Source organism: Tursiops truncatus, chromosome 21 (assembly GCF_011762595.2).
Source record: "Tursiops truncatus isolate mTurTru1 chromosome 21, mTurTru1.mat.Y, whole genome shotgun sequence".
Taxonomy (NCBI): Eukaryota; Metazoa; Chordata; class Mammalia; order Artiodactyla; family Delphinidae; genus Tursiops; species Tursiops truncatus.
The window spans coordinates 22,076,642-22,099,722 of NC_047054.1; the positions used below are offsets into that span (position 1 = coordinate 22,076,642).

General features: G+C 46.5%; 1 protein-coding gene across 1 annotated transcript; it reads left to right on the forward strand.

Moving 5' to 3' along the window:
• The first annotated feature begins 19,307 nt into the window (after positions 1-19,307).
• Positions 19,308-20,330, forward strand: LOC101330168 (small ribosomal subunit protein eS7-like). The gene is made up of 2 exons (XM_033848941.1): positions 19,308-19,329; positions 19,576-20,330. Exons 1-2 carry the CDS (start codon positions 19,308-19,310, stop codon positions 20,328-20,330), a joined length of 777 nt encoding a protein of 258 aa, XP_033704832.1.
• Positions 20,331-23,081: the final 2,751 nt, after the last annotated feature.

Here is a 23,081-nt window from a genome sequence, read left to right on the forward strand (position 1 = left end):
TGCCATTTATAAGCCACCCAGTCTGTGGTATTTTGTTATAGCCACCCGAACGGACTAAGACAAAGAGTGCACTTTAATAGGGTCCTTCGGGATGGATGCTGCCCCATTCTTGCCACTGCTGACATGAAGACAAAGTTGAGCTAGGGTAGTCAGGTCTCCTTCTCTGAATTGGCTGAGCTGGAGTCGATTAGCTTAATGACAGACAAGGCAGGAAGGATTCGGGAGGAAGGATGGGAAAGAGAGAAAAGAACAAGGTCTCCAAGACTCATGGGGTGCCACCAACAGTACTTCTCACTCCATTTGCTCCACAGAGATTGGTTTGTCTTGGGGCTTCTCCCAAGGGTCAGATCTCGTTCAAGACTTCCCTGGATAACAGGAACTTGGTGGAGCTCCAGAACCCATAGGCAACCTCCAACATGGCCATGTGAAGTCAGGGGCCATTTTGGTACTGAATGGTGGTTACAAATTCAAACTCAAGACACCTCCATTACTAGCTGTGGGATCTCGGGCAAGTCACATCATCTTTTTGTGCCTCATTTTTCTGGGCACAAATAGTATGTGCTTGCCAGGATTCTGAAGGAAGAGGTTGGTAGAGTGAAGCACTGAGAACAGAGCTTGGTCTGCAGCAAGAACCCAACAAATGTCTGCCACTCTTGTTACTGTGATGTAGCAAAATCAGGGTACCCCAGAACTTATTAGATTTCTGGTTTCTCTTCAATGCAGATCCAATTCACTCTTGGGTCCAATTTAACTTACAGGTTACACGTAAGACTTGATTTCCAAATTAAAGGGTTTTAGCCAAAAGACCACATTTATTGGCAGGTGTTGAATGTAGATTAGCTGAAGCTCATACAGAAACACAACACACAAAATCTCATATATATGTATATACCCGTATCATATACATATTTCGTAGATATAAATAACACCTATGTAGATACACACACACGTCATCTCTGGGAGCGTGGGTCTAATCTGCTCACACTCCCTATGGGTATTTTTCTTGGGCTGTTCCTTGGGCTCTTTCTTGGGTTGTCTGAGCTGAACCGAGGCGTCCCTTCATCACTGATGTTTTCCTGAGCATCAGCCAGGGCTGGCCCTGGGTACAACTGAGAGGCCAGGTTTGCTTACACAGAGCTGCTCTGCTCTGGCGCCCACCTTCCCAGGCCCACCTAGGATCTATGACCCCAGAACCCCCAGGACACTGGCGGTGGCAGCCTCCCAGCATCAAGTAATCAGCAGGCTCGCAGTGAATCGGGGAGCAAGGGCCAGCCCAGCGGGGAGATCCGTGGCTTGAGGCCATGGTGGGGGGTGGCCAGGGAGAGAGCCAGAGCAGAAGGGGGTGGACCTCAGTGCTAGGATATGTCTCACCAGGTCTTGGGCGATGGAAAAGCATTTTGTATACAAAGAGGACCACCCAAATGTTAAGGGGCGTTATTATATAACTGTTACAACTTTTCATTCTAAGCCACTTGTTCAGTATCTATGCAGCAGGCAACACAGCAGAGAAAGCCCAAGAGCTCTGGGTGTGCACTGCCTCTGTGGCTGACACGTGTGTGGCCTCAGGCAAGTACCACTGTCCCCTCTTCAGACCTGACTTGCCCCTCTGTGAGGTCCCAGGAGAACAGGGTCTTTGAGAAACGGACAGTGACGACGTAAAATGCCTGGCCTATAGCAGACAGAGTGGGAAGGACTATTCTAGACAAGATCCCCAAGGAATTAACCTCTGAGAATTGACGTTTAAGCAAAGATCTTAAATGTCAGTTCGGTCCCCTCTGGTGAAGAGAGAAGGTACTTTTCTCCACATAGCAATGGAACTTCCTAAAACTGGAAAACAAAACTGGCCCCAGGAAGGGCTTCAGTAGTGAATTATTTTCACAGCATCTTTTCTCTCCTTAAAGACCATGCAGAGTGGGACTATCTATTGTGGCGTAGTTCAGACTTCAGCAGGAGTTGCTCACAAAAAGTGGGGTTTGGGGATGTTTTCCATACATGGGGCGCTTTTGTTGACGGTCCTGTCTCCGTGGACTGTGCTTGGCAGGGGGCTCCAGGTGTGTCTTGAAAGGGCAGGAGGAGCTTGCCAGCGAAGCCCAGGGCCCCAGGAGCCTCAGCGCCGGGCTTTGTGTGTCAGCTGGAACGCTTCCTGCGGCGATCAGTGACCACAGAAGACAACCCCACCGGCCAGGGAATGCGGAGGGGTGTCCAGGTACCGTGGGAGCACGGCGCTCAAGCCCACTGGGGACACAGCCAGCGCGCCCATGGCTTCTCACGTGTCCCCTTGCCTGGGCTGCTCCTAAGCCTCCAGCGGGGCTGGTCTTGGAGCTGAGAAGCTCTGTTTGCGAAATCACCTGCACCCTAGAGGCCCGGGCAGGCGTTTGTCGAACGTGGGGATGGGAGTTTGAGGAGATGGCATGGATTTGTTATTCCACGATCCATCTGATTGGCTTCCCTCTACGCCCTGACCTCATTCTGTCCTGCTTCAGTTGCACTAATGACGCCACCTCATGGACAGACCTACTCACTGCAGGTGACGTGGATTTTTTTTTTTTTTTTTTTTTTTTTTTTTCCCTGTCAGTACTGTTCTCTGGGAAAATAAACTCTTCACCTGACATCCACTGCAACCTTCTAGGCCTGTGGGGATGCGAGAGAAGCTGAGGGCTCCACGAGCTTCACCGCCAGAATTTCTGTGTTGGCTGGACACTTCCGGTGGCCATCAGTGACCACAGAAGACAACCCAAGAAAGAGCCCAAGGAACAGCCCAAGAAAATATCCATAGGGAGTGTGAGCAGATTAGACCCACGCTCCCAGAGATTATGTGTGTGTGTATCTACATAGATGTTATTTATATCTACGAAATATGTATGAGATATGAGATACAGGTATATACATTTATATGAGGCTTTTTGTGTTGTGTTTATGTGTGTATGAGCTTCAGCTAATCTATATTCAACGCATCTATTTTCACTTAAAATGTTTAAATAAAGATTTAAATAAAGATTTATTTCTTTGAGTATATAAGGTAAATATTATATATTGATTTCTGGACCATTGCTAGGTCAACCTGGAGATGCTCTTGTATGCCTTTTCCTGTCTTCTCAGATTTCTTCTCTGGCTCCAATGTATTTTTTTTTAAGGTTTTTTTTTAATGACCATTTTTGAAGTCTTTGTTGAATTTGTTACAATATTGCCTCTGTTTTATGTTTTGGTGTTTTGGCCGCGAGGCACGTGGGATCTGAGCTCCCTGACCAGGGATCGAGGCACGTGGGATCTGAGCTCCCTGACCAGGGATCGAGGCACGTGGGATCTTAGCTCCCCGACCAGGGATGGAACCCGCACCCCCTGCATTGGAAGGCGAAGTCTTAACCACTGGACCGCCAGGGAAGTCCCATGGTGTACATTTTAAATTGATAAAAATTTCTCAGCTTCTGGGCCTCAGAACACATATCAGTAAAGAAGGCTAGTGGTGGGCATCAATAAGAGGTCTAGGACACCTTGCCCAAGCTGGGCGCCTATAGGTGTTTAATAAACGGCGTGAGTGGAGGTGTGGCTGGTGGGTGGTGAGGCTGTGACTGTTCCTGTGGCGCTGTGGACTCAGAGATGTCGATGTGCCCAAGGTCAAGGACATTCGGGAAGACTCCACATTCCTGTCGGCAGGAGCAGCCTGGTTAGTATCTCTGCTCTTCTGTGCCGCAGTTAGTTGAATGAGTTAACTAATCAGAGCCTGGGAGCTTGATTTCTGAGCATCTCTACTGCTGATGATTCTTTGGCATCGTGAAAACACACAGAAGATGGAGAGGAGGGCTTCCCTGGTGGCGCAGTGGTTGGGAGTCCGCCTGCCGATGCAGGGGACACGGGTTCGTGCCCCGGTCCGGGAGGATCCCACAGGCCGTGGAGCGGCTGGGCCCGTGAGCCATGGCCGCTGAGCCTGTGTGTCCGGAGCCTGTGCTCCGCAACGGGAGAGGCCGCAACAGTGAGAGGCCCGCGTACCGCAAAAAAAAAAAAAAGATGGAGAGGAAAGCCACCTCTGATGTCTGGTTATTTCTCAAAGAACTGAGTGAAACTGGAGGTGGTGAGCCTCTCAGCGTTTCTGGATGTCTCCAGAATTCTCCCCCTTGCACGGGTCCCTTGTACTTGGGATAGTTTGCAGATACCTTAGTAGCGTTTTTATTCTGAGAGTGAAGACAGTGATAAGGACTCTCATTTCCTTCTCTCTCCTCTCCCAGTCTGCACCAGTGAGCTCTGGGAAGAGCTTCGAGAGTAGGATAGAGCAAAAGAAATTTCGTTCAGTTTGCAGTCCTCTCGATCTGGTTAGATGGTGAGAAGTTACCAGGCCAAACACCTTGTACAACATCCCAGCCAGCCCAGGGTAGCACGATTCGGTGTCCTGTGTCTAGAACGCGCAGGACCAAAGGTGTAGGTGAACTTGCCTAACTAAGGCCATGAGTTGACCGTGACTTGGTGTCCTCATCTGTCAAGTGAAGAGGTTGACCTCAGTGATCCTGACATTCCTTTTCAGGGTCAGCGTTCTCTAATCCTCAACTTAAAAACTATAAAAAGTTTGAATTAACTTTGACAATCCTTGTAGGGTTGTTAAAACAATGACACAGAGAATGCAAAACAGCAGAAAATCAAGCAAATATTTATGTTTCGTTCAGAAATTTGGATGGACCACGTGTTATATCAAAATACTGATTGTTTGGCAGAGAACTAAGTGAGTCTGGGGAGATGAATAATTAATGTTAATAGTAGTTTGCGTTCTATGACCCCTAATGGTGGTCAGCTGAGAGAGGACGGAGTATGTGTCCCAGAGATACGCAACCGTTCACTGGTTTGACAATTATCTATTGAGGCTATGCACGCAGCCCTCACCCTGGGAGAGCAGATGCATTCTGCTCGTGGGGACATCTTAAAATGCAGATTTTGATTCAGTAGGTCTGGAGTGGAGCCCAAGAGTCTGCATTTCTAAAAGGCTCCCAGGTATGTGTGTGCAGTAAAACAGGTGTTCTGTAAGGTTTTCTGCTGGTTGTTGAATGAGGGGTCCAGATTCTACATGCAGTAGAGTTCAAAGGATGGGGACAGTCCAAATGTTAGAAAGGAAGGCATAGCTTTCTTAGAAGAGGAGGGTCCAACAGTGTGAGACTAGAATGCTGCTGTGGTTAAAATGCTTGTGGATAACTGAGAATTAACTGTTTAGGGAAAGGGAGGGAGAGTGAAGTATTTCTACAGGCGGCAGGACCCGAGCATTATGAGGTCTGCGGTGCTATTAAAATGCAGTGGTGCTTCTGAAACACAGAGGCCCTCATCTCGAGGCTCTGGCCTTTCTGTCCTTCGAATTGAGGTTTGCCTTTGACTTAATGGAACAATTTTCTGCTGGAGCCACAACAGCCATTTCATTCCAAGATGGATTGCAATGCGAACCCATCTTTTTCCATTTCATGTCCCAAACCGCAGCACAATTAGTTTCTAAATAAATGTCAACGGCTGCTGGAGGAGGCTCTGACTGGAAGGCTGGAATAACTGTGGGCAACCACAGAGTGTGCTGGCATTGGCTATTCCCCTGTAAGGGCTGGGAGGTTCCGATGCACCCATCACGCTTAAACACCCTGGGTTTCCTGAGAGGCATCCACCCTGATGAGACCCTATTGAACATTTCTGAGGCAAAGTAGTTTTGGAGACGGTAAGATGGAGTTTGGAAAGTCAACATATGTTTTAAGGTAAACACAGATCACGTCAGCCAAAAACAGTTGTGCCTGCTTCCGGGAGCTCATGATCCTTTGTCTTGACAGACTCCAATCGCATGTAGAGACGAATCCCCACCAAGCCGCACGCTTTGATGGGAGTGAGGACAGATGTTATGGGTTGAATCGTGTCCCTACCCTTCCAGATTCATACACTGAAGTCCTAACCCCCAGTATCTCAGAATACGACCTTGTTTAGAAATAGGGTCATTGCAGAAGTAATAAGATGGGATCCTAGTGGAGGAGGGTGGACCCCTAATCTAATATGACTGGTATCCTTAAAAAGGGGGAAATTTGGAGACAGACATGCACACAGGGTGAATGTCACGTGAAGATGAAGGTGGAGACTGGGATGATGCTTCTACAAGCCAAGGAACGCCAAGGATGCCAGGCAAACACCAGAAGCTGGGGTGGAGGCACGAGCAGATGCTCCCTCGCAGCCCTCAGCAGGACACAAGCCTGCCCTCACCTTGGCCTCAGGCTTCTAGTCTCTAGAACTGTAAGACAATATGTTTCTGTTGTTTAAGCTGCTCGGTTTGTGGCACCCTGTCACAGCAGCCTTAGGATACTAATACAACAGACTGCTAATGGCATCCATAAAATTAAATAGTCATGTGTATGGTTTTGGGAAAAAATTGTTTCATCTCTGTAAAATGAGGAAGTTGGAGCAAGTGGCTAATGAAATCCCTTGCATTCTGTGAAGGTGAAGCATTCTGTGATTCTCTGAGATTCTGCTCTATGGATCAACCTAGGACCATCTTGTGGGTAGCACGTGGAAGTGAGGGTTGAGAAACAATGTTCGCATCCACAGGAGGCTGAGGACAGATGAAGGAGATGGAGCTCAAACAACCAGATAACCAGGCAGAACCTTAATCCTGCGGCACCTCAGATGCTAAACAGAGACGGGACCCTGCCTGGGAAAGCGGGGCCCTGGGAGCAGAGGGCAATCCCCACAGAAAGCTAGGACGACCCCGGCGGGGCTGGCAGTGGCCCCGGGCCCCGGGTGGTCTGGAAGCAACAGTTAGGAGTCAGGCTGAGACCGCTGGCCTGAGTTTCTGTCCCCCTGAGTGAACAGTTAGCAAAGGACAGGAAGGACCAATTCACAAACCAAGGTAGGCAACCTCATGACTGTTTGGGAATACTTGTTGAAGGAGACCCTTGGTAAATTGGCAGGTAGGAACCCAGAGTCATCGTAACTTGGGTATGAAAGGGAATGTGACTTCACGTTGTGGTCACCGGCAGGTGGCGTGTAGGCATTTGGGTGATGTGTCCTGTGAACAGCACAGAGCAGGGGCCGTTCCGTGCTCCTCATTACTGATTTCCCTGCCAGTGCCCTGCACATTGTAAACCATCAATTTGTTGCATGAAAGAAGGACAATGAAGTAGGAATTTGTTCCAGGAACATGGGAAACAATTAGCCAGCTTAGTAATTAGGACCATGTTACCCTTGTAGACTTGACTTTAATTAGCTGTTTATTTGAATTAAGTAATTAATTGTTACATTGATTGTATTATTTAGTGCCTGTTGGTGAAGGATAATGTGTATGACCACAAAGGTTAGCTTAGCAATTTGAGAATGAGTGGGAGAAGCAGAGTTAAACTTTCCCATGTTATCAGTCCCCAGATATCAACCAGCTCTCTGAAATGTGCAAAGCGCTGTACTGGGTGCTTGTAATCAAGGTGCAGGGTCACGTATAAAGTGGCCAATGATTATTCTCCAAAATAGAACAGTAAGCAGAATCCCACGTTCACTGCACAGCCTCTCCTTCTCTTGTCTGTTTTTGTACGCGGGCTTTTCCTCTTCCAGAAATGCCCCAGCTTACAAAATCATCCTTCGAGACTTATCTTTCCAATGACTTTATCCACTGTTTCCTCCAGATCTGCTGAATGGGAATATCCCCTCCTTTGCGTAGCCATCACTCATCACCCGTGCCCTCCAGAGCTCGTACTCTACCTTGTGTTCTAGTTGACAGCTGTTTGTCTCATCCCTGTCACTAACTTATATGTTCCCTGATGTGAGTTGAATAGTGTCCCCTCCCAAATTCATGTCCATCTGGAACCTCAGAATGTGACCTGATGTGCAAATAAGGTCTTTGCAGATGTAATTAGTTAAGGATCTTGAGATGAGATCATCCTCGATTTAAGGGAAGGCCCTACATCCAATGACTGGTGTCTTCATAAGAGAAAGGAGAGGGAGGTTTGGACACGATGCAGAGCAAGTACAGCCATGGGAAGGCGGAGGCAGAGATCAGCCACAAGCCAAGGAAAGCCAGGAGCCACCAGAAGCCGAAGTGCTCAGAGGCAAGGAAGGCGCCTCCCCTTGGGCTTTTGGAGGAAAAATGGCCCTGCTGACACCTTAATTCCAGATCGCTGGCCTCCAGCACTGTGCGAGAATAAATTTCTATTATTTAAGCCGCCGAGTTTGTGGTAATTTGTTATGGCAGCCCTAGGGAGTTAATACACCTGAGTATAATGTATGATTTTCCTTTGTATCTTCTCAAACTTGCTCATAAGCATTTGTGAAAATACTACATTTGCAAGTCATTCATCTCAGCTTTTATTGTTTTAAGCCATTGTGACTAAAGAAGCTCTTGTTAAAAAAAAAAGAAGAAAAGGACCAAGCAATGTCCAATGACATTAACTAGTTACGTTTCCCTTGATACGTGTCCTGGGAGGTGCCGTGCCTCTGGCGTGCAAGGTTGCTTGGATCTGGGTGAGAGCAGAAGGCCTGCTTAGTGCAGATACCTATCTGAATGAGGCCCTGACTGCTAGAGGGAGCCCCATCCTCGTAGTGAGAGAGGCCTCCAGGAGAATCTAGATCCACTCTCTGTGGTCAGAGTGAGGCAGAGAGACTCCAGTTTCTGGATGCTTCGCTGGCTCCTCGAAGGGCATGTGAACAAGGCGGGCTTTCCCCAGTAGCCACAGGAGGTACACTCAGGAATTTGGAGCCAAGGATGACCTTATGTCCAGGCAGAATGGACTTTGTCATCATTTGAGTGTATGCACTTAAGAGGTTTCCCCAGAGGGCACAGAATCGACTCCCCCACCCAGCTGTTTCTAGCGCATCAGCACTTTTGGTAGATCTGCTCAGAAACACACTAGTTTTCCAACGGCTGTTGATTTATCAAATAGAACTTACAATAGCTAACATATACTGAATGCCCCTCATGCCAAGAATTGTACTCAGCACCTTACACATATTTGATCATTAGATTCTCATGGCAACACTACAAAGTAGGAATTTAAAGCCCCCTTTTACAGAGGAGGAAACTTGAGCCTAGAGGTAAAATAACTCAAGCAAGGTCACACAAGGAGTCAGCTGTGCCTGCCTTCAAGCCCGGTCGGTCATTCTGCCTCCAAAGCCCAGGCTGTTAGTCCAAGCTACGACTGCTGTTCGAAGGACCTTTCTGCCTCGGGAAGGTAGGGGCACTCATGCGGGCCTGGGTCACGGGAGAGGAAGGGAAGACAAAGCAGAGAGCAGCTGCTGAAACCAGCTTCAAGATTTCTTCCACATCTGGTGCCCCCAGGGACACGCAAGGGCTGCTTAAGCAGGGTCATTTAGAAGTTCCAGAGTAGCTGACTGCCTTAGCTGAGCAAGCCCCCAGGCACATGTAACCTTTCTTCCTGCCCTGAGAACGCTTTACACACCCTCTGAGACTTCTGCCCTGGAGCCAGGATGTGACTCCACCTACTTCACTTTGCTGAGCCTTTCCTAGGTGTCCTGGTCAACCAAGAGGATGAGGTTTTGCACTCCGCGGGCTAAATTCTCACTGGAGGGGTACGTGAGAATCCACGTTGGTGAGAACATAGGGAGGCCAGATGCACCCTTCCAGAGCCTCCTGCTTCTGTGTGGTTCCTTCTGATTTAAATGTCCTGTCCTTGTCAGGCTCTTTCCCTCTCGTAACTATTAGTGTGACGGGCATCACATTATTATCCTATTATTAGTCACACACCATGGGCAAATCACTATTTCAATCGGTATTGATTATAAATTATTACGTCAACTGCTCTACAATTCTATAGTAATGTTCATCCTCAGGTCCCTCAAAAATAGGAAAAACAAAAGCCCAGCAAGATTTCAGCCCAGAACCTGCCAGCACAGGGCTATTCCTTTGACATCTTGCTTCAGTGTCATTTCCTGGCGTCGCAAGTTATTTAATGCTTACACGGTGATATCTGATCTTTCTTTCTATTGTCCCCCAGTGGCCACCGGAGCGCTCTCATTCAAACACAAGCTCATGTGAAACCAAAGAGAAGGCAGTTACACTGCAGGGCACCACACAGCTGTGCTTTTAATATTTGCCCAAATGGCTTCCTAGGGTAACAGCAATCACCAAAGCTCTCTGTTTTGAGTAAGCAAACTCCATTTTAATCACAGATGGCACTGAGCATTGTGGCCCTGTAAGCTATTCTAGAGTGGCATTGAAGCATCCCTTCTCAGCCTGGGCATCCCAGTATGGGAATGTGCACTCACCCACTTGGATTACTGGTGTTTCATTGGCAAGGCCTAGGCAGTTGTTCCCAGGGTGGGCTGGGAATGCAGCCATGATGCCATTTATAAAGCAGACCTCAGCTCTCAAGGCAGATAGTAAATGTACTGCTTCCTGCAAAACTGGATTCCATAGCTGGATCTGTGTCTATTGCCTACTGCCACTCTGTCCTCAGTCTGGAGGGTAGCAGTTTGCTCCATCATGGGCATTACCAGGTATTTGGTGGTCCTTATTTAAAAAAGACTGTGCTTTGGGGTTTGAGAGGAGAGCAGGAATAGTCTATCCCTTTAAAAAAAAAAAAAAAAAAACCTCAGACACCTGGCTCTGTAGCATGTATCCATATCGATGTGTGGAGTGTGGCTGGTTGCATCTCCACCCATACATCTCCTCTTGACTTCTTACAGTGGAGCAATTCACGAGAAAGGAAGAGACTGACGAACCAGCTCTCCTATACCAAGTTCCTGTGACATCTTGAGTGTCTACTGCCCGAAAGTGAAGACTTGTTAAGGGCGAAAAGGACAAGCATGGGTGAAGGAAGCGGACCCCAGGTGAGTAGGGCAATGATTCTAAAGCCCAGCCCTGTCCGTGCTATCTGGGGGGTGGGGGTGGGGATTGGCCCTTGGTTGCAGTAGCGGATGGAAGTCCAAGGGGACTGCCCTATGTGTGGTGCACACTCAAGGGAGCACGTGGCTTGGTGAGTCAGCCAGTGCCTCCAGCTCCTCCAGCGGCCGTATCATAAGTGGCACGCCTCACTGGGTGGTAAGATGCATGCTAACTGATGGAATCACCACCCAGAGTTGTTAAAAGACCAAGATGTCAAGCTGTTAGTGGCCACATTCCCACTGTCCAATCCAATTAAAATTAGCCTTTATTCTCATACATGGAAACTCAAGAGTGTCCACAGGCGTAGTTCTCATCGTATGACTCAGACACGCAGCGGTCTCTGGGTTCTCCAGCTGACCACAGACTGATTCTCGGAGGGCAGTGAGACTGGCTCATCATTCTGCATCTTCAAAAGCTTTCGTACTCTACGATTATCCTCGTGGACATGTACATCTGACTTGACATAGGTCATCTTAAAAACAAAAACAAACAAACGTTCCCTTGACCCACATTCCGGCCCAACCACGGCCCATCTCTCTGCTTCTCCTTAGAGTAAAGCTCCTCAAACGTCATGGGTTATCACTGTCTCTAATTTTCTCACCCTCCATTCTCTCCCAACCAGCTTCTTCATTCCCAACTCTCTCAGAGGGGAACCGCTGACCTCCACTTACTTAATCCAGAGGCCAGTTCTCTGCTCCTTCTTACAAAACTTCCCACCAGCTATTGTCACAATTGACCCCCTCCCTCCTTCTTAAAACTTTTTCTTCTCCAGGGTCCCAGGATACCATGTTTTCTAGGTTTTCATCCTACCTACCATACTGTTGCTTTTTTCCATTCTCTTCTGCCTGACATCTTAATGTTAGATTCCCCTGGCGTTGAACCTTCAGAGTTTTCTCTTCTCTTCCCTTTGTTCCTCTCCTCTCCACTCTTTCTCCAGGTAATCTCTTTCAGTCTCATACCATCTATATATTCATGACGTTCAACTCTATCTTTCCAGAGTCCTCATCTTTCCCCTAAGGAAGCTGCCTCTATGACATCTCTGCTTGGATGTCTAATAGACACCTCAAATCAAATGTCTTCGCATCCCTCTTTGGAGGGATCTCCCCCAAGATTCTGTTGTGAGGCAAAGGACTCCTTCATCTCCCCAGTTCTCAGATCCAAAAGCTAAGAATCGGTTTATCTTTGACTCCATTTTTTCAGTTATATCCCACGTTGAATGCCATAGTCTTATTTGCTCTAACTTCAGAATATGTCCCACAATCTAATTACATCTCACCACATCCAAATCATTATCTCCTCCTAGACCGCCGCAAGAACTCCTCTCTCTGGGTGTCCACACTTCCCCTACTGTACTGCATTCTCTACCTAATGGGCAAAATAACTTCTTAAGCGTGTAAATCTGCATATTGCTCTCTTGCTTAAATCCTGCTAATGGTGTCTAATCATATTACAGAATAAAATTTAAGCCACTTGCCATATATGTAATCTGACCCCTGTCTACATGATCTGACCCCATCCTCCTTGCCTCCATTCTCGGCTTTCTCTCTAAGCTCATTACAGTGGCCTTCATTCTAGACCTCAGGCAGCCCTGACTTGCGCCTGTCTCAGGGTCTTTGCACTTGCTGTTCCTTCTGCCTGGAATGCTTTCCCCCCAGACCGTGGCATAATTAACTCTGCGTGGTTCAAGTCTCAGCTTTATTGTCACCTCGTAAGAGAGGATGTCCCCCACCTCGGCTTAAAGCAGCTCCCAAACCTCATCATTCTCTATCTCATTACACTCTTTTCCTGCACGTTGATGAACACTCTCTTCTTGAAATTGTCTTTTTATTTGTTTACACTTATCTTTGTCTCCCCACGCTAGAGCATGTAACAGCCCTCTTGTCTGTCTCGTTCACCACTATTTCCCTAACTTACACTAAAGCCTAGCCCATATCCTATGCTCAGTAAATACTTGTGTGAGGAAATGCTCCCATCATGATAAATTCTCTACTGTGTTTCTGTTGCTGGTATGAAGCACAAGGCTTCTAAACCTGGCAGCACAGAAGAATTACCTAGACATGCTTTTCATAATTCACACTCTTGGGCCCCATCCCAGGATCTATTGACGTGCCGTTGAAAGTGTCCTGATCTTTCCATTCACTCTGATGAAACGTCTTGAATTGGCAGAGACAAAGAGCAGGGGGTTAAGATTCAGGCTAATGGAATTTGGGTTAAGCGGTCCCGTGAGTCCTTTAGATTGCAGTTGGTTCTGGGGCTGGAGAGAGATGAGAAGTTGGACTCCGTGGCGTGGGCCCGTCTGGCTGTTGAGAGCCACGGTCCGGTTTGGGAGCTGAGTGATTCTGTGAATTCCCAGGGCACCTATTCGCTCAAGGAAAACTCCTTACCTCACTATGTCCTTCAGCACCATGATCTAGAACTCTGCTATTCAATACAGTAGCCATGATTTAAATTTGAATGAATTAAAATTAAGGTATTTGAATCAAATTTACTAAAATTAAAATAGAATAAAATGAAAAATTCCATTCTTCAGTCTCACTGACCACATTTTAAGAACTCACTCACCATATGGGCGAGAGGCTACAGTATCTGACAGTGCATTTCTGTCAGTGTAGAAAGTTCCGTTGGACAGTGCTGGTCTGGAAAATGGGCTCCTGGGACATTGAGGGCATCCACCTGCTGTTGTGATTGCTTTAAATGCCAGCCCTGTCAGTCCTACATGGAACTAAGCTCTACCCTGGTTAAGCAACGGGTCTCGTGAGGCCTGGGAATTTCAGTTGAGCAGGTGAGAAGCTGATGAAAGCAACTTGTAAAAACATGTGCCAGGGCTTCCCTGGTGGCGCAGTGGTTGGGGGTCCGCCTGCCGATGCAGGGGACACGGGTTTGTGCCCCGGTCTGGGAAGATCCCACATGCCGCGGAGCCGCTGGGCCCGTGAGCCATGGCCGCTGAGCCTGCACGTCTGGAGCCTGTGCTCCGCAACGGGAGAGGCCACAACAGTGAGAGGCCCACGTACCGCAAAAAATAAAAAAAAAAACAAACATGTGCCAGCAGACTTGCCCACTCACAGAGGAGATGCACATTTTCACAGAAATACACTTTTGTTGCTTCCGAGGACATGGCGACAGCACATCTCTGGGACAGGCAGGGCACTTTCTTTAGCTTGTTCTCCTTGAACTCTGAGTCCAAGGTCACTCATGGGAATATCACTGGGATTTGTTAGATAACTGTTTCTTAGGCTTACATGTTTTATCCCCAGTGAGAGGATCAGTCAGTCTAAGGCAGGGGAAATGAGTTGCGCTCTTATCTTCTCCCTGGCATTTCACATAGAAATGGCAAACACTCGCACTATAATGAGCTTGGCACATGCCTCTTTTTGTTTGCTCATGAGGTTCTCAAGGGCAAGGATTATATCTTATTCCCTTCACTGCAGCAGCTGGTACTATGCATGATGCATAATTGTTCCTATACAAATTGGATGGATAGGTGGATGGATGGACAGGTGAATAGGTGGATGGATGGATGGATGGATAGATGGAGGGACTCAGAGCCACACTGATGGAAGATTCCACATTTCCATGATATTACCATTTCTAGCAACACATCATTTCTCATCTCAGGACTTCGGAGGAATTCAGCATTATTCTCTCTTCTGAAGATGAGGAGACATAATCTTACAAGTCAACAGTGAGTAGATGAGTGAGGAAAAGCTTTTCCAGTGTCATCAGAGCATCCTCATGGGACTTTATGGAAAAAGCCATTTCCTCTCTCTCTCTCTCTCTCTCTCTCTCTCTCTGGTAGAAAGCCCAGCTAGAGAAAGAACAAATTTAGCTCAAAAAGAAACATGGTAATAGGGAACTTTCATAAGAAATTGCATATGTGCCTTGTGAAACATTCAGGTTCCCAGAGCATTTTGGGTTACTCTTTTAAGAACCCAATACTGAGTGCTTATTATAGACTTTTGAATCCTCTATCCCCACATCGTGTCATCGTGTCTCAGAGAAAAAGGAGGACGAGCTTGCGCGTTGCGCAGCAGGGAGCTACATAAGATCACAAAACCAGGCATAGGCCAGCTCTGAGCCACCTGGCAAAGGAGGCAAGTTTGTCAGGGGCACATTCCTTATCTCCTTTTTGTTGTTCATGACCGTGAACCTGTGACACTAGTGGGAAACCCAATAATGCTTATGTAAGACAACATGAGCAGACTGGTCCCCACTTCTAACATACTTTTTCGTGTTAAATGATCAGTTCTATAAGTATCGCTTGCTTTTCTTTTTGTCATTCTTTTCTGACTATAAAAATAATCCACATTCATTATAGGAATATAGAAAGGTATAAAGAAGACTAAAAATGCTTGCAACCCTGCTATCCTGAGTTTCTGTTGCATATATTTTAGTGTATTTCCTCCTTATCCTTTACCTGTGCATATATGATATAAATATGTTATCTCTTTTTTAAAGTAATTAGAATCATGTTCACACTTCATTACTTGATCTTTATATTTGACGATGCATTACTATTATTATTATTTTTTTGTGTGTGTGGTTCGCTGGTCTCTCACTGCTGTGGCCTCTCCCGTTGCGGAGCACAGGCTCCAGACGCACAGGCTCAGCGGCCATGGCTCACGGGCCCAGCTGCTCCGCGGCATGTAGGATCTCCCCGGCCCGGGGCACGAACCCGTGTCCCCTGCATCGCAGGCGGACCCCGAACCACTGCGCCACCAGGGAAGCCCTCTGAAGCTTTTGGAAAGCTGCGTCCTTGTCTGTTTTTTCAGCTGAATCATGCTTATGGACCTGCTGTCTTTGTGAAGTTTGTGATCTGTGCTGATGAGCTCATATTTTTCGAAAGTTTTATCTATGGCAATTCTTTGAGGCAAATCTGAGAGGACTTGCTTTTCCATGAGCCTAGGACTACTTCCAACCCAGCAGCACTCTATATGAATTCTGTACTTCAGTTTTTTGGGACTACCCAGATAGTGTGGATTGAAGTTGGAAAATTATACAATAGCCTTGTGTTTATGAATAACCAAGGTAGAGAGTTTGTTCCTTTACCCAAGTACTAAGGTTGGAGGAAGGCAGTTTGCCTTGATGTCTGGGTGGTAGTGGGGAGGGACAGCATATATCCAATTCATGTCAACACCGAAAACATAACCTATTGGGGTCTCTTCACTGTGTGAAGATCTTCTGCCAGGTCCTGTGCTTTGTGAGGTCCCAAGCCTTTTTCTTTGTTTTTTTGGCTGCGCCGCCAAGCGGCTTGTAGGATCTTAGTTTCCAGACCAGGGATCAAATCCATGCCCCCTGAAGTGGAGGTTCTGAGTTCTAACCGCTGGACCACCAGGGGATTCCTGGAGGCTTTTTCCTCATGTGGCCCGACCACTGGAGTTTGACAGACACCCTCAGGATGAAAGTCAGCTTTAGGGTTCCAAAGATAGTTCTAGAACGAGAGGTCATTTTTAGCCCAGAGCCTCTGTCGGTTCTCCAGAAGGGTTAGGCTGGCCTGTGGTGCGAAACATTCAATGCTGCCGTCACCTCTATTCTGCTACTTTCCTGACCAGCTCAGTGAGTCTTGCCTCTTATGAGAGCTGGGTCCAGAGGAAAGCATCTTCTAGAAGCCAGCTCTAGATGGCCCAACCTTTTGTGTCAAGTCCTTATCCATGCACGACTGTCCTGTGCTTCAGCTCTGCCCCCCACGCAATCACAGAGTGCCTCAGAGACCGTGGATTCCCACCACCATCTCTCTGGTCACTTCTTCTCCATTTCCCACCCACTCCTTTGAAAAAATAAGTAGAAGAGTCATCTGTCTTGGAAGATAACTTGGTGACACTCTCCTCTTTCAGAAAGGGCTAGGAAGAGAGGCTAAATTCAAAGATCCTACATCCCCCAAAACTGTATGGAGACAGGGCATCTGCCACGTCCCCTCAGGGAGAGCCTGCCAACTCTTATTGCAGGAGGATTTTTTTTTTTAATTTTAAAAGCCTGAGCCAGTGTATGGAGTGGGTATCTGGCTTGAAGCCATTTTGAAGCATCGTAACACAAGGCAGGTGGCTGAAAAGTGCCTACACACTCACCTGGCACTGGCTTTGGTTTCTCCAAGAGCGGAGCTGGACTTGGTCTCCAAGCTCTCTCTGGAAGCTCAGGGCATCCAGCACAGGATGAGGGAGGCCAGGAACACAGAGCAAAAGTCTGCCTGGGAGACACTCTACTGCATCTGACAATTTTCCGGTTGTATGTAAAACCTCCAGTGTGATTTATGATTAGCTTCTTTCTTATGAAAAACATATTTTATTCCTTAAGAAGAAAGCATTTTATTAAATAGGTAGTGGGGTAATATCTATAAACTTCTTCTACATCTTAATGCATTTGTTTTTCATCCTTACTGTTGGTCAGACTTCCATAACCACCTTTCACTCAGGGATCAAGAAAGGGCATTGCTATTACACTAGAGGAAATAATTCATGAATTTTTAAGTGTGTATGACTTATTAATTTGTTCCCTAAATACTAAAATACCATTTTTTTAATGATTAGGTTTTGAATCTCTTTCTTTGGGGTTGGTCTTGTCCAGGGGAGCCATAGGAACTGTGTGACCCGAGGACTGAGGGTCCCTCTTACTGGGTATCACTGTGGACCAATTTGTGCAGGTTGAAGAAAAAAAAAGTTCTGACAATGGGCTTATTGACACGCCTTCTGACCTTCCTCATTAGCTGTTGTTGCCAGGCTCTCCCCTACCCCAGCAGACAGCCTCGGGCAGTAACAAGAGAAGCTAAGCACATTTTCAAATTCAAAGTCAGGTCTGCAAAGAGCGGGGAGTTTGGGCTTTCTCCTTGGACAAGGGCAGGACTCAGCCCTCTCACGTTGTTACCAGCCCTGCCTCGTGTTTTCAGCAGGATAAATCAGGCCAATAAACTCTGCTGCTTGATGGAAGGTAAAAGGCATAAAGGTGAATATTATTTAGGAGACGAAAGATCAGTTAGTGCTTGGGAAATGCTTAAGTCAAGAGAATTCTTTTTCTATTCCTGAAGGTGGGTCACTTGGAAATTAAGCTTGACTATGAGTCCCATAGGTCTAAAAAACGTTACAAGTATTGGTCAACAAATTAACTGCTGACATATTTGACAAAAGATGGTGGAATAAAATGCTATCTGTCTCTTTCTCTTCCTGGAACATACAGAAAATAATATCTACAATCCCCAAACCATTCTGAAGAATATTTGGCACTAATTGAACTAGAGTAGCAGGAGGAAGGGGTGCCGGCAACAGCCCAGCGCCTGACACACGACAAACGTTGACTGAATGGATACTGAAGCATCCCCTCTTTAGATCCAAAGCAGGATGCTAACATCTCTGAAAGTAAGTGAAAGAATTCTATAAAACCCAACCTGGGGTGCTATACTTGGAACAATTAAGTTTAAATTCCTGGAGAGGACACAGGAGAAAGAAGGGCCGTTTCTGTAGTGGGATTCTGAAGTTTGTCATTTCAGAATGGCAGGGGGTGTGTGGATGGCATAAGATGGAACCCTAGAACCAGCCCTCTGTGTATTCTAAGACCCCCGCTCCCCCAGCCTTTCTCACTGCAAAGGAGAGGAAAGCCCCAAACTTAAAGTAGGTAGATATTCAGAGCAGAGAGCCCAGCCCACTTAAGCAGAAAACCTAGATAATAATAATTATGAATAAATTTAAAAGCTGTGCTTCATAACCTAAGAATATGATTAAAGCAATGCTCAGAGGAAAATTGTTAGGTTTAAGCACTTAACATTAATAAATAAAAAATAATCAAAATAATGCATTGATTATTCAACTCAAGAAGTCTGAAAAAGAACCCAAGCTAATTACAGAAAGCAAAAGGAAGACATTATGTTGAGAGTTGAAATGAATAAATTTTAAAAAATAGATATTTGGCAGAAAAAAAAATGAATCCAAAGTCTAATGGTTTTAAATGAAAGAGATAAACCATTAATATCCCACCCGCCAAAAACTGAGGACAAAATACAAGTCCATAAAATTAGAAAGGAGAATGGGGAAATAACACAAAGATGGATGCATTTTTTTTTTTTTTTTTTTTTGCGGTACACGGGCCTCTCACTGTTGTGGCCTCTCCCGTTGCGGAGCACAGGCTCCGGACGCGCAGGCTCAGCGGCCATGGCTCACGGGCCCAGCCGCTCCGCGGCATGTGGGGTCTTCGCAGACCAGGGCATGAAACCATGTCCCCTGCATCGGCAGGCGGACTCTCAACCACTGCGCCACCAGGGAAGCCCTGAAATTTTGAAAAAATTTTATGCTCAATTCTAAGCAAACACATGGGAAAACCTAAGGAATTACCATATATGATGTTGGGAAGTTGTCTAGATGGCAGACCCAGATAATTTCACAAATGAATTATTTTAAATCTTTAAGAAATAGGTCGCTCTAACAGTTTAAGAACCTTTCTAGAGTAAGGAAAATAAATGCTTCCAACCTCGTCTTACACAGCCAGCATAACGCTGATGCCAGAATTTGACACTGATGGTATGTCATGCACACAGCACTCACAAGCAGAGGCCAGGTTTGCTAATAAATCTAATGCAAAAATCTTAAATAAAATATTGATACATTAGTTAGCATTCTCTTTTTTGCAACTGACACACTTTCTAATAGCTCCTTGACCAGAGAGGAAAATATAGCTCTATTAGAAAAGAAAAGAATTTAAATATTTCAATGCTGCAGAAGGGCACTGTGGGAAAACTGACTTTTGATCATGACCTTTGACTCCAGGGTCGGTGTTAGAACCAACAGAGGAAAGAACATTAAATCAGAATCGAGAGCTGGCCTGCGGGTCGAGGTTGCTCACGAACACAGACTTTCACCCTGCTTTCTCCAGTCAGAAATTTCTTTTGATTTTGCTGTGCTTGAGCGTGGTTGCATGGGCGCTTAGGGTTGCTGATGTCAGCAAGGCCACGTTCAGTTCCAGTGCGAAGATCATGAAGCCCAACAGCGAGAAGCTGGACGAGTATGAGTTGGGCATCTCCCAGGCCCTCCTGCAGTTGGAGATGAACCCGGACCTCAAGGCCCAGCTGTGGGAGCTGAACATCACGGCTGCCAAGGAAATTGCAGTTGGTGGTGGTCGGAGAGCTATCATAATCTTTGTTCCCGTTCCGCAACGGAAATCTTTCCAGAAACTCCAGGTCCAGCTAGTGCGTGAGTTGGAGAAGAAGTTCAGCAGGAAGCATGTTGTGTTTATTGCTCAGAGGAGAATTCTGCCTAAGCCAACTCGAAAAAGCCATACGAAAAATAAGCAAAAGCATCCCAGGAGCCGCATTCTGACTGCCGTGCACGACGCCATCCTGGAGGACTTGGCTTTCCCTCGTGAGACTGTGGGCAAGAGAGTGGATGGCAGCCGACTCATGAAGGTTCATTTGGATAAAGCACAGCAGAACGGTGTGGAACACGAGGTTGAAACATTTTCTGGTGTCTATAAGAAGCTCACCGGCAAGGACGATAATTTTGAATTCCTAGAGTTTCAGTTGTAAACAAAAATGACTAAATAAAATATTATTCACAATAAAAAAAAAAAAGAAGTTTCTTTTGAAAAAAGTAAATGTTCTGGGCTTCCCTGATGGTGCAGTGGCTAAGAATCCGTCTGCCAATGCAGGGGACACGTATTCGAGCCCTGGTCCGGGAAGATCCCACGTGCCGCAGAGCAAGTAAGCCCATGTGCCACAACTACTGAGCCTGCGAGCCACAACTACTGAGCCCACGTGCCACAACTACTGAGCCTGCCCGCCTAGAGCCCATGCTCTGCAACAAGAGAAGCCACTGCAATGAGAAGCCGGCGCACCGCAACGAAGAGTAGCCCCCGCTCGCCGCAACTAGAGAAAGCCCACGCGCAGCAATGAAAACCCAACCCAGCCAAAAATAAATAAATAAAATTAATTAATTTTTTAAAAAAAGTGAATGTTCTGTTTAGGTAAGTTCTTCGGAAAGGAGATGTGAGCCTGTGACTACCGTTCCTCTTCCTGTTCAGTGACACGGGCAGCCTGGTGGGTGAGAGAAACAGGGTGAGGAGCGGGAGGGAGATGGGCCATTCTTCAGAAGAATAAAAATGGAGTTTGTAGAGGGGAAGTAAAGGCGACAGCAAAGAGACGGGCTGTGACATCCTTGGAGTGGTGTCGACGAGTGACATCAGCCATAAAGAAAGGCCGTCACGGCTGGTCATTGCTGACAAGACCCTCAGTAGTAAGAGATTAGGGCCGAAGTCCTTTAGCCGGCTCCGTGGAAGCTTAGCCGACTGCGCTCTGTTTAATCCTCTCAGGCAAACAAGCCCTTCTCACCAGGCCTTGGACGGCGGCTGGTGCCAATTCTGGCCTGAAGAGCCGGCCAGCTTTGGAAATTAGACCATTCTTCTGCGAGCCCTGGGAGGAAGTACATGAGTCAGTTTCTGAAGTGTGGAAAGCCAGTCTGCTAATGGCACAAGGCTTCAGGATAATGCAGCCAAGCACAGAGTGGTAATAACAATCTCCAAGGTAATATTCACTGTGGAGCCAGGAAAGAAGAAGGCTGCAACCCAGCTTTGGCTCTGACACTCCCAGGCTGGCCAGGCCCCTGAGGGGACAGGGAGAGAAGTGGTTCTAGCACGGGACCTGTGGGATCGGAGATTGAAACTGGCCTTTTGAAAACTAAAACTAGAGCTACCATATGATCCAGCAATCCCATTCCTGGGCATAAGTCGGGAGAAAACCACAATTCGAAAAGATACATGCACCCCAATGTTCATTGCAGCACCATTTACAAGAGCCAGGACATGGAAGAAACCTAAATGTCCATCAACAGAGGAATGGATAAAGAAGATGTGATACATATATACAATGGAATATTACTCAGCCATAAAAAAGGACGAAATAATGCCCTTTGCAGCACCATGGATGGACCTAGAGATTGTCATACTGAGTGAAGTAAGTCAGACAGAGAAAGACAAATATCATATGATATCACATGTGAAATCTAAAAAAAGGCAACAGACGAATTTATCTACAAAACAGAAATAGAGTTTCAGATATAGAAAATAAATTTATGGTTACCGTTGGGGGGTGGTAAGAGAGGGGGAATAAATTGGAAGATTGGGATTGACATATACACACTACTGTATAAGAAATAGGTAACTAATAAGGACCTACTGTATAGCACAGGGAACTCTACTCAATACTCTGTATTGGCCTATATGGGAAAAGAATCTAAAACAGAGTGGATATATCTATATGTATCACAGTTTCACTTTGCTGTACAGCTGAAACTAACACAACATTGTATATCAGCTATACCCCAATAAAAATTCAAAAAGAAAGAAAGAAACTGGCCTTTTCAGGGAACAGCACCAGAAGCTAGAAACCCCCAGAAACACTTGAAACATTTTCCCAGAGGGATGCCCACCTCAGCCCCCCGAGCCACAGCAGGCTGCTGCTGATGGAAGCATTCCAAGAATGGGTAGGAAGTGAGTCTGGCTCTGAGGCAAGACTTTCAGTTGATGGAGTCCTATATATGAAGATCTTCCTCTAAGTCATTTCTTAAAATTTGTCCCTTAAAAAGAGGGGACAAAGGTTAGCTTTTAATCGGGTTAAGGTCTCAAAGTCTGGATCAGTCTATTTTGCGTAGGTATGTGTTTATCATCCAGAGTACTTAAGGGTCTTTGTTTTGGATTTGCCACCAGGAAAGGTGTAAAGCAGTGCTTCCCCAAGTAAATACAAGGCCTCAAATGGAGTTCTAACGTTTTGAGTAACCATATTAGGGAGTTAGAGGCTGTGAACGTTGGGTGGTAACGGTATGTCATTGTAGGTTCATCAGTTGTAATAAATGTTTTGTCCAGCTGCGGGGTGTTGACAGTGGGGAAGTTTCGGGTGTGGGACAGAGAGGGTAGACGGGAACTCTCTCTACTTTCTGCTCAGCTTTGCTGTGACGCTAAATCTGCTCTGAAAAATAAAGTCTATTTTTTTAAATAAAAGGAAATAGAAGAAATTAATTTTTTTGTGTGTGGTACGCGGGCCTCACATTGTTGTGGCCTCTCCTGTTGCGGTGCACAGGCTCCGGACGCGCAGGCTCAGCGGCCATGGCTCACGGGCCCAGCCGCTCCGCGGCATGCAGGATCTTCCCGGACCGCGGCACGAACCCGCATCCCCTGCATCGGCAAGCGGACTCTCAACCACTGTGCCACCAGGGAAGCCCAAAATTAATTTTAATAATATATTTTATGTAACCAAATTATTATCACTTCAACAGATAATTAAAAG